The 15845-nt window shown below is 33.4% G+C and overlaps 1 protein-coding gene across 2 annotated transcripts; it reads left to right on the plus strand.

The window, feature by feature from the left end:
* Window positions 1-68: 68 nt before the first annotated feature.
* On the plus strand, window positions 69-13804 carry LOC124458151. 2 transcript variants are annotated; one of them, XM_047008229.1, is made up of 3 exons: window positions 69-434; window positions 3276-3365; window positions 13264-13804. In XM_047008229.1, exons 1-3 carry the CDS (start codon window positions 81-83, stop codon window positions 13528-13530), a joined length of 711 nt encoding a protein of 236 aa, XP_046864185.1. In that variant the 5' UTR covers window positions 69-80; the 3' UTR covers window positions 13531-13804. The 2 variants fall into 2 exon arrangements, with proteins under 2 accessions (XP_046864185.1, XP_046864186.1); XM_047008230.1 differs by lacking the exon at window positions 13264-13804 and adding an exon at window positions 6308-6496.
* Window positions 13805-15845: the final 2041 nt, after the last annotated feature.

Genomic DNA, 15845 nt, shown 5'->3' on the forward strand with positions numbered 1-15845 from the left:
ACAAATCATATAAAAGATCTTTGTATGGTTTTTATTATTATGTAAATAAATAAAAACCATCAGTTTGGACATACGTGGCAATGTCATTTCTCTCTCAAAAAATCTTCAGTAAATGTCGAAGAATGGCTGAAGTTAAGATTGTCGTCTTAATAATCGTATGGTGGATTGCAAGCACTCTTACATTTGAGTTTTCCAAAGATGAAATTTCAATTACCGAGCAATCATTTGGCGACATAAAATGGCTCGACTTAACTTGCTTGCAATTAATTGTTGGTTGTTTAGGGTCAGCAATTTTATTATTTCTTCTTAAGCGAAGATTATTTGGTTTAAAGATCATTCAGAGTTATAACAGTTTGGTGGCTGTCGCTACTAATGTTATCGGCCATCTTTTAGTCAATGTTTCATATGCATTTGAAAGCTCAAGCGTGACTCAGGTAATCAAGTCTACTGAACTTTTATTTACATATATTTTTATTCTCTACCAGCAGCAAGTGGAAGATAAAAAAAAACAACGTGTAACGGCTTCAGTGTTTGTATCAATTATGCTTATGTCACTAGGAATGACTCTTTTGATGTCAAATACAGAGCGCAATGTTTACGGAATTGTAGCTGCAGTTGTGTCAAGTATTTTATTTCCACTTCGTAACATCGCTTTAAAAAGAGCACATGGGCAATTTTACGACGGGGCTATTGAGATGTACTTCAATTTATCATTCTATGGTGCTTCTGGCCTCTTACCGTTGGTAATTTTTAAGTTCTTCCTGCCATATAATGCCTTACACCTTTCTTTTAATAATATAACGTCGGGAACATTTCACGGATTGTACAACCTGGCTTCTATCTCAGTTCTCCAACATGTTACCCCATTAAATCACGCGCTCTTAAATTTTTGCAAACGTTTACTAGAATTTACATTCAGCATCAGGTATTTCAACGTTCTAACCTGGCAATTGGTGACCGGTTATGTTATTGTTTTTTTTGGTCTTGGAATATATCTTATTAATTATCAGAATGAAAATAAGCTTTTGAATGTTCGCGCATGTTTAATTGGAATGGCTAAAGTTGTCTTTTATTTGCTCCCATTAACACTTTTGTGGACTGCAGTTTTTCAAAATATTGTGTATGTTGAACACAGTGAGAGCTTTGCTCATCAACTCTCTAATACCAGGTCTGTAAGTGGTAACGTTACTACTGCTTGGCTTTTCAATAAAAAAGGTTTTCATTCGTTCGTTAGTAGTGTAGAAAATCTTCACAAGCAAACCAAGATACCCGTAAATGTGTATTGTGGGACTATGGCATGTGTGAATGCCGTAGAACGTCTAAAACACCCTTTGATTTCAGCTAAATTTCTTATCGTACCAGATGTATTGGACGAGACCCCTTTAGAAAAATGGGGTGGACGTCATATTTTGTATAAGATATTGACTGGAGTTCATTTTGAATGGTACTTAACTCAGGCTCTTTGTCTTGGGCATTTGTGGCGATACGGTGGAACATTTTACTTTCCCTATTATAGAGAGTACAGTGAGAAACAAAAGGTCATAGATGACATATTTCCCTGTATTTTGCTTGAAAAAAATGTTAAAAGCTTTCATTCGAACATCAAAAAAGGATTGCCGGAAGGGGCTAACATAGTCATGGAAAAAATCAAGAAGTTTGTTTTTACAATGAGACAATGGAATCCAGCAAATTTACCTTCATCGTTTAAAGGAAATGTATGGAATGCTTACTCGAGACACTGTAATCTTTATAAACGCTGGTGTTTAATTCGGAATCCAAAAAGCCTGAAAGATCTTTACCACGAGAAAGGAATGTCTATTAGTGATAAGGACCAGCATTTCGGAATACTTTCCCTAGACAGTCTTGTTGGTTTTCGTAATCATGGGAATATTGGTGATGAAATGCAGACACTTTCCGGCATTCAGTTTTTTCCGTTTCTCGACTTTTTCTACGATAGAGATATGCCAATTGCGCCCAATGTCGATGGCGAGTTTTGTCTTTTCAATGCTTGGTGGGGTAGACGAAGTCGTAAATGGCCACCACCTTCAAATATCAATTCCATTATGTTATCAGTTCATGTTAACTCTGCATTTCAAAATGTCATTGCACAAAATCCTGATATGATTGCTTTTCTAAAATCAAAACAGCCTATAGGTGCTCGTGATACGAAGACTAAAAAATTTCTGGAAACATTAGGAGTTCGATCCTTTTTCTCTGGATGCATGACAATCTTTCTTAAACGTCCAATAGCATTAAGTAAACGAAATGAAATAATTTATATTGTTGATGTAAAACAGGAAGGCTATAATGTGCTACCAAAATGGGTTAAGCAGAGCGCAAAATTCGTAAGCCATAATGTTGATTTTGGGCGAAATGAAACTTTGATGACAAAAAGACGTCATTTGCATGCTTATCGATTGCTTGAAAAATACTCAAATGCTAAAATTGTGATCACGCAGAGAATTCACGTGGCACTACCATGCGTTGCTTTGGGCACGCCTGTAATCTTTTTTGATGGAAATAGAATGCCTGGAGGTGGAGGAAAAGGCAACAAAAGTTCGGATAGGTTAGCTGGTCTTACTGAAATGTTCCATTTAATTGATCTTCACAAATTGACCCAAAAAGAAGCAAAAGAAAAACTTACACAGTTTAACTGGTCTATCCCACCCAGAAATCCAAATCTTGGCACTCGTATGAGACTGATTTCATCAATGTGGAATGTAATTCGCCGGAAGAACGTTTTTTATGAAAGTGCACTTCGTTTTGGCATGATACCACTTACACCCAAATGGTTGATAAATGTCAGCAATCGTATTTTTATCTTCCATATAATTCTGGATAACGAATTATACTATTCACATAGAGATCATCGTGGATTACAATGGTATCAACAAGGTTGCATTGAGTCTATTTTACGTAATCATCCTTCTGCACATTTATATGTGCACAGCAATACAGTAGATCAGACATCGTTTGACTTTCTCCATGAAGTTGGCTATCAAATTTATGTAAAAAAATACTCAGTTGCTAGCTTGATAAAGAACACACCGTTGAGTAACATCCAGCATCCAGCTTTTTTAGAGGACAGTGATGGAAAAATTCTGAGAAAATATGGAATGTTAAGTTTATTACTTTTGTATCAATACGGTGGAGGATACTTAAATGATGATACAATCCTTTTAAAACCTTTAAATTTTTCATTTGGAGCCAATTTGAACTTGATTGTTGTTGATGAAAAATCAAAAGTATTTTCTTCGATTGTTTTCTTTGAAAAGGGTCACGAATTTCTTCATGAAGTCCTGGAAAAATTCTCTTTGGATTACAGCGCAACAATGAACCTTCGAGAAGTGAATCTTATGTCAAAGGTTTGTGCATTGTTAATAATTGTCGTTATCGCCTCTTTTTTGTTAGTTTTCCGATTTGCAATATCTTCAATCGAATAAATGTACCGTAACTGCGTAAAAGCACTATTGATACTGCGCATTTGATAAAAACGACAAGTTTTTTTTTTAAATAAACATGTTTCAACATCTCATGATGCCAACTTCAGTATAATATGGAGTATTATGTATGTGGTAAATATATATAATAATTATATGATTCTGTGATACAATCTATACACTTATCAATAGATTATTCTATTACAATGAAATAGTGGTTAAAATTAATGATGAAAATATTTGCAGGCTGATTATAGCCTATGAAAATGTTAGCAAGTATATGTGCTAGGGGAGAACCCATCGCAACACCATCGGTCTGGTTATAAAATTTTCCATTAAGTAAAAAATGTGCCTGTGCCTAAACTAAACTAACTATTGACCCTCTTGCTTTAAAATCATCGACACTGCAGATACCACATTCGCACTCTAAATCAAAGAAGCACTTCACATCAACAAAACTAACACTAATCCTAAAGTTAAAGTTTTTCGTTTTAACATTATAATCAGCCTGCAAATATTTTCATCATTAATTCTAACCACTATTTCATCATAATATAATAATCTATTCATAAATGCATAAATGGTATCACAGTATGATATTATTATTATTATTATTGTATATTCATCACATACAAAATACTCCTTATAATACTGAATATGGCGTCATGAGATGTTGAAACATGTTTATTTTAAAAAAAACTTCTCGTTTTTATTAAATGCGCAATACTTATAAATTTAATTCAAACATTTGCATTCGTAACTATGAGTTAGCCCAATGGAAAACGAATTCTTGATTTAAATATAATTACATGTTTGTACATGTAGATCGTGCAGGTTAGTAGAGTTCTGAGAAGGACTGTTTTTGTTGTTGTTGATTGACGTCTCGACAACCTTAGCGGTAGTCATCTTTAGAATCAAAGACGGTAATGCTGGTCATGCTCAGCACGACTAAAAATTTCCAAAAAATTTTTTCCATAGTTTTATTTTCATTGTACATTCTGACAAGTAATAATTTCTTATAGATTACTTTATTAACATAATATGACTATTTGGGACGAAGGTCAACCATTGTATTGCGTTTTATTCCACTACGTTTTCACACTAGAACTTATTCTACCCTTATAACAGTGACTTGGTATTGCTCTGAAAAATCTCCATGACCAAATAATATATTTTATGGTAAAATTATCCGTAATTTGATTGGATAAAATCATCTCAGCATGCTCAAACGCGATGTCTAACGTCATTAGGTCATGCTGATTTTAAAAGGCATGACCAACTTAATCCCGCAAGTAATCTTATTTGTCTGCGAGACTCGTGTTTGTAGTTCGTGCACTTTGGAAACATGCACGAACTATATAATTGCATTATTTATTTTACTTTCTCTGCTGCCAAAGGAGATATCATCGGTTCTTTGCCATGAAAGCTTTCTTTGCTTGATAATCTGGCCAGCACAATATTATTGTAAAGCGAATGGCAAATGGCGAAGTTTTAAACAACATCATGTGTAAACAGCCAACAATTACATGGAACACCAATGGGCTCACCCGTTTCTATTGGAGTTGCTGCAATTGTAATGCAATCTATAGAGGAACGGGCTCTCACGACTTACAAACATGCACTATCTTTTTGGTTCCGCTACGTAGATGACACAATCACAGCACAGCATGCAGACGAGATTGATGACTTTCACACTCACATCAACAAACATAACAGCCACATACAATTTACCAAAGATGTCGAAGAAAACGGAACTCTTCCTTTTCTCGACTGTTTGGTGAAACAAGACAATCAAAAACTACGAACAACAGTTATCGCAAACCAACACACACTGACCGACTACTACAACAATCATCTTACAACTCTACATCACACAAAGCCACCACAATCTGAACATTAACAAGACATGCACAAATCATATGTGATTCACCGAACGCTCTACACAACAAAAAAAAGTATCTCAAACGTGTTTTTGACAAAAATAACTATAACTCCCACTTTATCAAACGCAACACTTACAAACCCAACGAACCCAACGAAACGAAAAACTCAGTGACAACAGCAACGACATCTGACATCAAGGGTACCTCTATTTTATAACATACCATAGTTGCTTTTTTATATTCTTGTAGGAATAGACAGTTATATAATATTTTTAATGTATTTGTAATCAAGTATTTACTGGCATATTTATTTATTATCGTAAAATAGATTTCGGTTTTTCTCATTATTGCATTTTGCTGGTAATTTTACGATAACTCTATGTTTTCAATAAACTGTTCTTTGTATACTTGTTCACTGCCTCGAAATACAACTCGTAATTAGGAGTAATTCTTTTGGAGTTAGCATGACTCTAAGTGTTTAGTGTTAAAATAACTCTATAAAGGAACTGTAGAAATATCTCCTTTATAGTTATTTTAATTCCACTTTTGGAGTTACGCTTACCCCAAAAGTGGAGCTATAATTTTGGAGTAAAATTTAACTCAAAAAAAGTAGTCATTCTGTACCTTTTTATTTAACTCCACTTTTGAAGTTAAATCAACTCCTTGAATTTAACATGTGGTATTTCATGTTTATTTACTTTTCGCAAAGGTCTCTAGAGAAAATGAATTGATATCTGGAATAAAATTTTCCACAAAAATAATTAAAACTTTCAGTGAAAATATGTTAATAAATTTTGGCAACTGATCCGCTGAATAATATTTGCTTCTGGCTCTTTTATGGTGTTCCCATATGTTTTCTTTTGATCAGTTATTCGCAAATGTCCTTCTACAGACTTCAAGCATTTTTCTAAGATTTTCAATACACCTAACTAATGAAGGTCTAGAATTTTCTTTTCATCTCAAGTACTGCATTCTTCTTTGGAGGGATCACTATTACTTACACGCATCTCAGTGTTATCCTCTGCCACAACAGCAAAGAAAACCGGAACAAACATTTGTACGATGCTCAGTTTCATCAATGGGAAAAATTTGAAAGCAAAATGGAATTCAACTTTTGGAAATTTCGGGCAAAGACAGTGGCCTGACGAAGGCAATTGTTTAAGGAAGTAGATGGCCCTTTGTGTCTAAAACATTCGTTAAAAATGCTGATGGTTTCAATATGGTTTCAATCACCTTTATGAACTTCATGTTCTGACGTCTCACCTCTACTGCTAAGTTTTTCAACTAAGTTTTTCAACTAAATTTTTCAACCGCTAAAGTTTTAGCAACTCTACTGCTAAGGTCGCAACAGCAAAAATGATCTAATTTAAGCACATTTAGCTTGGCCAGAATAGCAAAAACGTCCAAATCTTAACCATGTCTAGACACAGCGGGCATCTCAAAAGCCCGCGCCTGTAGGTTTAAGACTAGTTAGCCCTCGGGATAATCTTCCATTGTGTGTGACAATCATCAGGAATTTCTTCGTCTGACCTCTCATCATTATTATCTTGCAAGTCATTATCTGTTGAATAGATGCCTGAGTCATCTTGAGCAAGAAAGGGTTTTAAATCGGCATTTTTTTCAATCGAAGGAACACGGAGCAGCTTTATCAGTGCAATAACCAAAAACAGGGACCTCCTTACACCTGCAGAAGTGGAAAGGCTTTGGAGGATCAGTTCCAGGAACAATTTTCACCTCTGAACCATCTTTAAGACCAACATATATTCAACTTTTGACTTAAAATCTTGATTGAACGTAGATTTGCTTCAAGGTTGCTCCCTTCATTATTTGGTCGAAAGTAGCTGACGCAAAAATTTTTAGAGAGAGTGCATTTCCTCTTTTTGCCTTGTTGTTCTCCATAATTGCAATGGTAATTTTAACTTTAATGTCCCCAAGCTTCGAACGTTTTTGTCTTTTCTTTCGCACAAAAAAAAGAGTTCCTTCTTTTTGTTTTACGTTTCACCTGTTGTATCTACAATTTGGCTGCAGTGTGGGCAATATCTAAACGTTGTATTGAGACGTGTTCTTTGCACATGACAGAACTTGTTCCTTTGCGTAGATGCCATGTTTTTGAGTTGATAAATTAACATAATATACTCATTATTTAAATAAATAGCTGTTCACTAAATAAATCGCAGTTCATTATATAAATCTCTGTTTGCTAAAAATCTCTGCTCACTTTTAGCTAAAGTAATTTCTAATTTCGCCTAATAAATCCCATTCTTTAATAAATCACTATTTTCTTTAATATCTCTTTTGCATTTGTCGGTCACCGTAAACATTACATAAATCATCTCCAGAAAACTTTATAATGTTCTCATTTAATAATTACGCAAAACTTTTAAAATTAAAATAACCAAATTTACCTAACTTGAGAATTTCTCGTAAAGAATGACTCGTCAATAACCAGTTTTAAGCTTAAAGTTTTTCCCGGTTTCAATGCCTAGAAATCCTTTAAGGCCTCACCGAATCCCTGTTATCCGAGCTCGTCTAAACAGTCACTAAAGCGGCATCGATATAAAAAGAGTCTGTCTCCGACGTTTATTCACGGTGAAGGGATAAACTGTAAAAATGATTGGTTAAAATAACCATATGATTGGTTACAGTAACCATAAAAATATTTGTTAAAGTGGTTAAATGCGTCTGAGGTAACCAATTTTAATGGTTATTTTAACCAATCAGTTTTTACAGTGTAATATGGAATTAGCAGTGTCAGAAAAGACATCCTTTTTAAAAGCGGCAAATTTGTCCGACTAACTGGTCTCCGTTCTTTCGGTTCCATAGTTCTTGTGTGAACGCAAGATCAAAAAGGATAGATTTCAGACCGCTTCCAAATCCGTACAGTGGCGTGTAAGCGTTGTCTTGAGCAATAAAGTTGCACCGTAAACGAAGAATTTAGTCGTAAAACCAGCACAAAACTCGCAACACCAACAGGAACAACAATGAAAATCCAAGTATTATAGTGTGGAAATATATTGTCTTTTAATTAAAAACGAAAATTGAAAACATATAGTATTTCTTATCATCATACAAGTACTGAAATTTATGCGCAACAAAACGGTGAAATAAAAATCATGGGCTTAAAATTTCCAAGCACCTGAAATAATATATCATTTTCTTCACTCGTGACAAAATGCATATCAAGTTTTACCGCTAATTGTGGACAGCATTAAAATCAAAACAAAAACAACCAGTTTAGATTGTACCTATATCAATGGCTTCGAGATTTGCGGAGACATTGCCTGTCAAAGAGTTTATTAAATGTCTGGAAGATATTAACAGAAGAAAAAAACGTTGCAGGATACACGACATTTTGAAGAATATTTAACTTCGAAAAATGAGTGCCAAAAAAAGCGAGGACATTTCCGTCGAAAAATTGAACGAATACTTAAGCGAATTTATCATTTCTGTTAGAAAGAAAGAGGACAACAGTGAATATGAACCAACTTCCATACGTTATATTTTTGTTACATTTGAGAGATACTTTAAGAAAAAGAACGGGTTTAGTATTATGATGGACAGGGATTTTGAGCTTGCCCAAAAAGCTCTGCTATCAAAGCAAAAAGACCCAAAAAAAAGGGAAAAGGAAACAAACCAAATGCTTCGGTTACTCTTGGTGAAGATGAAGTCAAACTGTTTTACAAAAAAGAACTTTTAGGAATTTCAAGCTGTCTGGACAACAGCATTCATGTCAGTATATGAATTTGTAAAAGACTTCCTAAATTTCCGTGGTGGTTCTGATTGTAGTTTCTATCACGCTTCACCAAATTGTATGAAACCACTGATTTATATTAAGACTGGAGTGAGCATGTCATTGAAATTTCTATAAATTATTAGTGCGCGGCCTGCGTTAAGAAAGCGGATTTTGGTGGTCAAAGTCAACGGAAAGACGTGGGCTCACGAAACAAAAATTTTTTCGACCACCAGGTTATAACCCTTACCATGCCACTATAGCAAATATCAACACTATTTATAATCCAAACACAAACACTTTTTAAAGTTTTATTTTTTAAACAATGTGCATACTTCTGTGTTTTGCGGATGCCGAAATAGCAACAGAAAAGGATAAATTCATGACTCTAGTAAGTAGCATAGTATTGTTTATCATTTAAAGTGTCCAGTAGTTTTTTTAACACGATACTTGAAGAATGTCGTGAGTGCATTTCACGTGTTTTAATAGCAATCAGTAGTTGTTAACTCATTCATACATCACTTTCATCATACATTATGTTTGGATACATGGTAAGTTAAAGGGATTTCGGAACAATCATCTTTCGTCTCTCATTTTTGCAGCCTATGCACTAGAATGCTTGTAAAGCACGGTGTTCGTTGCTGCTTTTGTCTCATTTTCACGGCTTTGCCTGCTTCCTTCAAAGGATATCATGAAGCCTGTGAAGCTGAAAGACGATGTTGACTTTGCCATTCTTTTTCTTGATTGGAAGATGAATATCAGGTTCTTATTGAAACATTGCTTCCATATTCTTTGCTTTCAGTTTCTGAATAATCATGCTTACATGCATGACAAAATTTTAATGCAAAAAAATGTTGCGAAATAAAAACAACATATTTGGGTTCTGTTCTCGTATTTTAACAGCCAAAAGCAATTTATAAGAGTACAACTATAGCAAAATACCTTATAGTTATGTTTGGCTAAGGCTTCCTTTACAAAAATTTAATGCTCGAAAAATTGTGTATGCAGTATGCTTGATAATAAGTTTCATTTAAAAGTCTTTGCTTACCAAATAAAAACAAGAAAGGTTTTTTGTTTTGTTTACGGAGATTCCTAGTTCGTACAAGTTATTTTTTCCTTCACGTCAATTACCGTGTGTTTACTTTGCTTGGAAAGACTGGTCGCTACAGGTGTCAAAGTATCGACTGACGTAGCCTTCCTTTTATTCACTTAAATGGGTCTAATTGAATTTTAATGGTTCGATGTATATTTATAAGAAATTTGTCAACATAGAATAAATAATCAATGTTATCATTTTTTTTCATTCTTGTAAATGGAATAGCAATTTCGTACTTTAAATACTTGCCATCCAGGTGTATGTGTTTAATTATTTTAATGCAATACTATGGTCAACATTTACCTTTATGTCGCCAATTTATAAAACTGCTTCCTCTGTATGCACTAAGTGTGCATGAAGTCTTACAATAGCTGAATTTACACAAGAGCATTCCCTTTGCCCGTCTTTGCTATTCCCACATTTCATTAAAGATGAACAAGAGTTATAAATGTCAGAGAGTGTTTACTCAAAAGGTTTCCGTTCTTCTAGCGACTTAACCTTTCCCCAATCACTTAAAAATGCAATTTCATGTGATGAACGATTGACTGACTCAAGCGAAATAACCCTTGCAGTATAGTATGACATACCACTACAAAATTTGGAGGATATTATCACTGATGTTTGTCAGTAGCTGGGATTTTTCCAAAGGCCGTTTTTCATTATGGAAGACTATTCTAGTCAATGCATTCTGACATTTCTTACTATTAATCATCTTTAATTTAATGTTGGTGCCAGCAAGGATGTCGATAGCTCGTGTAAAATTAAGTTTTCGAGCTAATAGAACTTTGCGCATGCAAGAACAGTGGCGTAGGAACAGTCTAAAGATTGTGGAAACACCAGCTCCTTGGAAAACTTTGTTTAAGAAAACAGCAGCTAAAAATATGCAAAGAGACTGTTTGATTACAAAGGGTGCAAAGATACCTCAATTGTACTTTGTATTTATGCTCTTAAAAAAATTCCAATTAGTAAAGTCTAGCACGTCATTGTCCGCGTTCTTATGTCAGTCAGATGTAATTCTTATAAATGATAGAGTTATGCCCAGCTTAAGTTTGAAATTAGAATCAAGATGTTATTGATAAATAAGTATACCCACAAAGAAAACGACACGTTATGCAACCTCCTAGTTGTCATAATTTATTCACAATTTATAAAATCGAAAACATAATCTTAATTGAAGCAACAGAAATTGTTTCGATTAAAACACAATTCAAAATACATGTCTTCTTCATAATTTAATCATAAATGATAAAAATTTACTTCATGAGACCACCATATACAGTCTGGCTAACCCATTACTTCTACAGTTATAGTATTAAGCGTTGATAATAATTGAACTGAATAAAATAAATCTTCATTCAGTTCCTTAAAAGTATCAATTTACTAAGATTGACCTTTCAAAAGATGCGGCACTCATTGCAAATCTCCCTTATTTCTACATTTGATAATTTTCTGCGTTTGAATTATGTTCCGATATAATGACAGTAATATGTAATCATCTATAAATAGATATAAATCTATATTATATACATACATTTATATCTTACTAAAAGCTGATTAAAGCTCACATCGCCTTTCAGCAATAAAAATCAAAAGTAAAACTCCAAAGATTTTGATATTCCGTTTGCAACAACCGCAATGTACAATAAACTTTTTTTCGTTTATTTACACTTTTCTCGATCCAATCAATACTATAATTATTATTATGTAGCAGTAATCCCAAGTTACAAAATTGAATTAAAGTGCTGAGCATATTTATATTTGCTTTTAAAAGAACAGCTATTCCCTTTAAGAGTAAGTTTGACATTATTTAACAATAACACATGTTTAAACGCTGATGTGATGCTAAATATCACCTCTATAAAAGTCATCAAAACAAAAACAAACACACACCATACTGAATATCACAAGAATTAAGTTCTGCATTAAAGATATAGCTGTATCCTCCTAATAAATATATCTTTCAAGGTAAATGTGATTTTAAAAATTGAAAAGCTCTTCTCTACATTGAAAGTTTCAGTTCGTTTGGCATAATTTTTAATGTATGAATTGTTAGAACATAAGCTTATTTCATCTTAAGGCTAATAGTCAACTCAATTGTATGACAATTCATAAATAGCATTAACTGTACGTTGCTGGTCATAGATACCATAAAATTCAGATCTCCACCCCCTCCAATAACTTTTAAAGCCTGTGGTGGTCAAGCTATGTGAAGAATCTTAATAATTATCCATTAGAGGAAGGAAATTAAATGCATGCTGTTTGATCATTTTCACTAAAGTGGATGTTTTAATCAGATTCATGTCATATAACGCTCTCATAAGGTAAAATTAGTTTTGCAGTGGAAAAACTTTGTAAAGTTCCTTATTGCTCACAGTGGCAAACTTTGATGGCTGATATAGCTTATAATTTTTTAAGTAAACACTTGCACAATAAAAATTCCAGCATCACCCAGTGTTAACTAAACACAACTAATGATCACATCACAGAAAAACCATTCAATCATTACTGATTGATATCAAATTTGCCAAAAAAAAGTTGGGGAACAAATAGGACAGGTTATCAACAATTCTTAATATCTATTTTGAGCTAACTCTCCTTTGAAGCGAAAGCATTTGAAAAGTGCTTCAAAGTGCTTTAAAAAAGTCCTTTAATCTCAAGGACATTTGTGACAAATGGTGCCATCATTGCTGCTGGCACCAATAAAAACTTTTTTTAATGTAAATGATTTAGCATCATAGTTTTTCCACCCTAAATTCATCAAACATGAATTGTTCAAAATACACAGCTCATGCCGTTACTTCTTTGTAACAGATAAATTTAACGGATGAGCTTGTTTTAAATACGCAAATAATTATTGTCTTTTTACCATTTGAAACTTAACTTAGAGTACAAATTTGCTATGAGAAATTTGACTAAATTTCGAAAACATATAAGGCCTTGTAAATTATGTTTAATTTGTCTTATTTAAAACATATGTCACCACTATGTGTCTTTACGTTGAAAATAATAAAAATATCGAGGAATAAAGATTATTACTGATAAGAAAAATCTTTCAATTTTTTGGAAGCAGATATATAGCCCAATTCAACATTATATGACCTTTTTGTTGTTAAGGTTTGGTACGAGTGGCAAAGGAAATCGAAGACAAGAAATGCTGTTACAGTGAAAAATAAGAATTACTTTCGTTTATTAACGGCCGAACTATTAAATAGTGAACAAAATCTTTATGAAGTGATCGAAGAAACGACTGCTGTTATAAGAATAGCATATCATGATGAATGTGTGGAGAAATGGAACAAAGGTGAAGTGGTGTTGAGAAAAAATTCTTTATGTAAAAGTATTTATAAAGAGCACTGTTTGACATTCAGTCAACTGTTGTAGAACATTGTACACAACTGGTACACATGTTGAGTAGATCATGTCTTACTTATTTTTCAATAGTGTAGTAAGTGTACGTCATAAAATGTGTAACAGTATGTAAGGAACAAGAACGTATCTTTAGCATTGTAAGTTCAATGTAATTAAAGGATTTTTGAAAGCGTGTGAAAAAGAGCCCATATGTGAAGATCCTATGGAAGGGTCTGAGACAAAACTTACATATCTTAAATAATTTAAAATACACTTTTTGCTACAAGTTTGAGCATTAGAAAACAAATGCAGACTTAATAAAGTGCTAGTTTATTGCACGTTTTCTCTTCTTGCGCATATTTGAAAGCTTTCTTAACAAAACTGTGTAATGTGCTCCGTCTACATCGTATTCGATCACTGTAAAAATACGAGATGCCTAAAAGAATAACTTATGAAGTTTTGGTTCTTTTGAAGTTCACACGGCAGGGCCATAACATCTGAACTGGCCACGCAACAGTCTACGTTTCATCTAGAAATCCATCAACTTTTGCTTAGCTAGTACTTGTATGTTTAGGAAATCCTTTGAAAGTATGGTATCAGTAATCATATATAAAATAGTTTCTGAAACAGCTGGATAAAATACAATACTTGGAATGACATATACATTGCTTTCTGTACATTAAACCAGAGCATGTTCAATTGGCTTGTCAATGAATTAGTCTGGTCTTTAAATAATCAATGATTTGGTGTGGTCTTTGACCTTTATAATTTGGAAAAACATGCAGAAGTTTTGTCACTATTCAACTCGTTAATTTTTTAAGCTAGATGAGAGATTGGAACCCATATAAAGGTCCAGTACAGACAGTAACATTTGCAGAAAACTAAAGCATTCTCCAACAACGGAATTCTTTATATTGGACAAAATAATTTACTTTCCAACAAATTCCTCCCCAAAAAGAAGCCTAAACCATTCTGCATTAGAATTCACTTTACCTATAACCACATATTTACATGCAATAAAGAAATCAACAACTTCACATTAGATGGATAGATTAATAAATAGCTACTGCATATTAACAAATATTTTAAGTCCACAATTTTCTAGCAAAACCTTCGTAATCTGTCTTCATTAAACTTTTGTGCGTGGATCACGTTGCAAAATTTGTACTACCTAAGCAAACTTTTATGTCTACAGTTCTTTAAAACAAAACCTTGCACAACTATGGATAACAGTGATTCAACCGCAAGCACAGTTTAAATCAAAATAAATTATGGCAGTTCAATTGTAAATTGAAAATAATTTTTAGTTTTAGAATCAACTTATTATTGATGAATTTCTACAGAATATATATAGTTTACCAGTTAACTCGCCTGTATACGATTTCGAAATGTAAATATAACCAAAAACGAGTTGCAGTGATTTATTTTGAGTTACCTTTTATCTGCCAAAGCATTGATTTTTATCGGGACCTATGTATGTATGGCAACGGGTTTTCCTGGCCAAGAATATGTAACCGAAATGTCGAGTAAGCAAATTTTGAACTCCAGAAACGCATGTCTGAAAGTCAAAAGGCGTGTAGTACATGAAAAATTACACTTTACGCAAACTTGTTAGTAAAATACGTTTTTATCGAAGTCTTTCCTTCATTTTGCTAAAAGAAAGAATAATCGTAGAAAGATATTGCGAAGTTAAAAGTGATGGGGCTCATCTTTATTCATTTGTTTATGATGGTTCCTGTAATGTATGCATGCTAATGGTCTTCAAGATGGGATATGTGCATGGTTAGTTAGATTATGTAAGTATAAAATAAATAAGGGGAATAAGCTAATTTGACAGATAATAATATATGTGTCAGAAGTAAAATGGAAGTTCTTACAAAACCTCCGGGAGAAATAGACAACTGAAGAGTCCTCGTTGTCCGAAAGATTGAAAACATAGAAAGAAACGTACATAATTGGTCAAGACCAAAGAGACATAGATAACACAATGAGACTCTCCGAACAGCGAAAGGAAAATATTGCTTTGCTATTCACAAAATTCGACAAAGATTGTTAACCAAGAAAAAACCCAATTATGGAAAAATACAACATCAACTCTCGGTTGCAAAGAGACGACAAAAGTATGTAATGGAGCTTCAACTGCTAGCATAGAACTGTAATTATAATTACCTCGAGGACAAAAATTGCGGACGAACTAGTTATGGATGGAGTAAATAAAATCAGGAAGTCTTAGGCCTGCGTTAGACGACATATTTCAATGGGACGTATTAATTTTAAATTAAATTCTTGAAAAAAGTGACGGAAAATTCTACAACGAATTTTTTTACGAATTCCATATGAGAAAATTG

Source organism: Xenia sp. Carnegie-2017, unplaced genomic scaffold (assembly GCF_021976095.1).
Source record: "Xenia sp. Carnegie-2017 unplaced genomic scaffold, XeniaSp_v1 HiC_scaffold_6, whole genome shotgun sequence".
NCBI classification, from domain to species: domain Eukaryota; kingdom Metazoa; phylum Cnidaria; class Anthozoa; order Malacalcyonacea; family Xeniidae; genus Xenia; species Xenia sp. Carnegie-2017.

Bases quoted from the DNA above. Each gene is read 5' to 3' on its own strand.
- LOC124458151 (XM_047008229.1), top strand. From the start codon at position 81: ATGTCATTTCTCTCTCAAAAAATCTTCAGTAAATGTCGAAGAATGGCT. The intron at 435-3,275 runs GTAATCAAGTCT...TTCTTTGAAAAG, and splicing joins AAAGCTCAAGCGTGACTCAG to GGTCACGAATTTCTTCATGA. The intron at 3,366-13,263 runs GTTTGTGCATTG...TTTGTTGTTAAG, and splicing joins AAGTGAATCTTATGTCAAAG to GTTTGGTACGAGTGGCAAAG.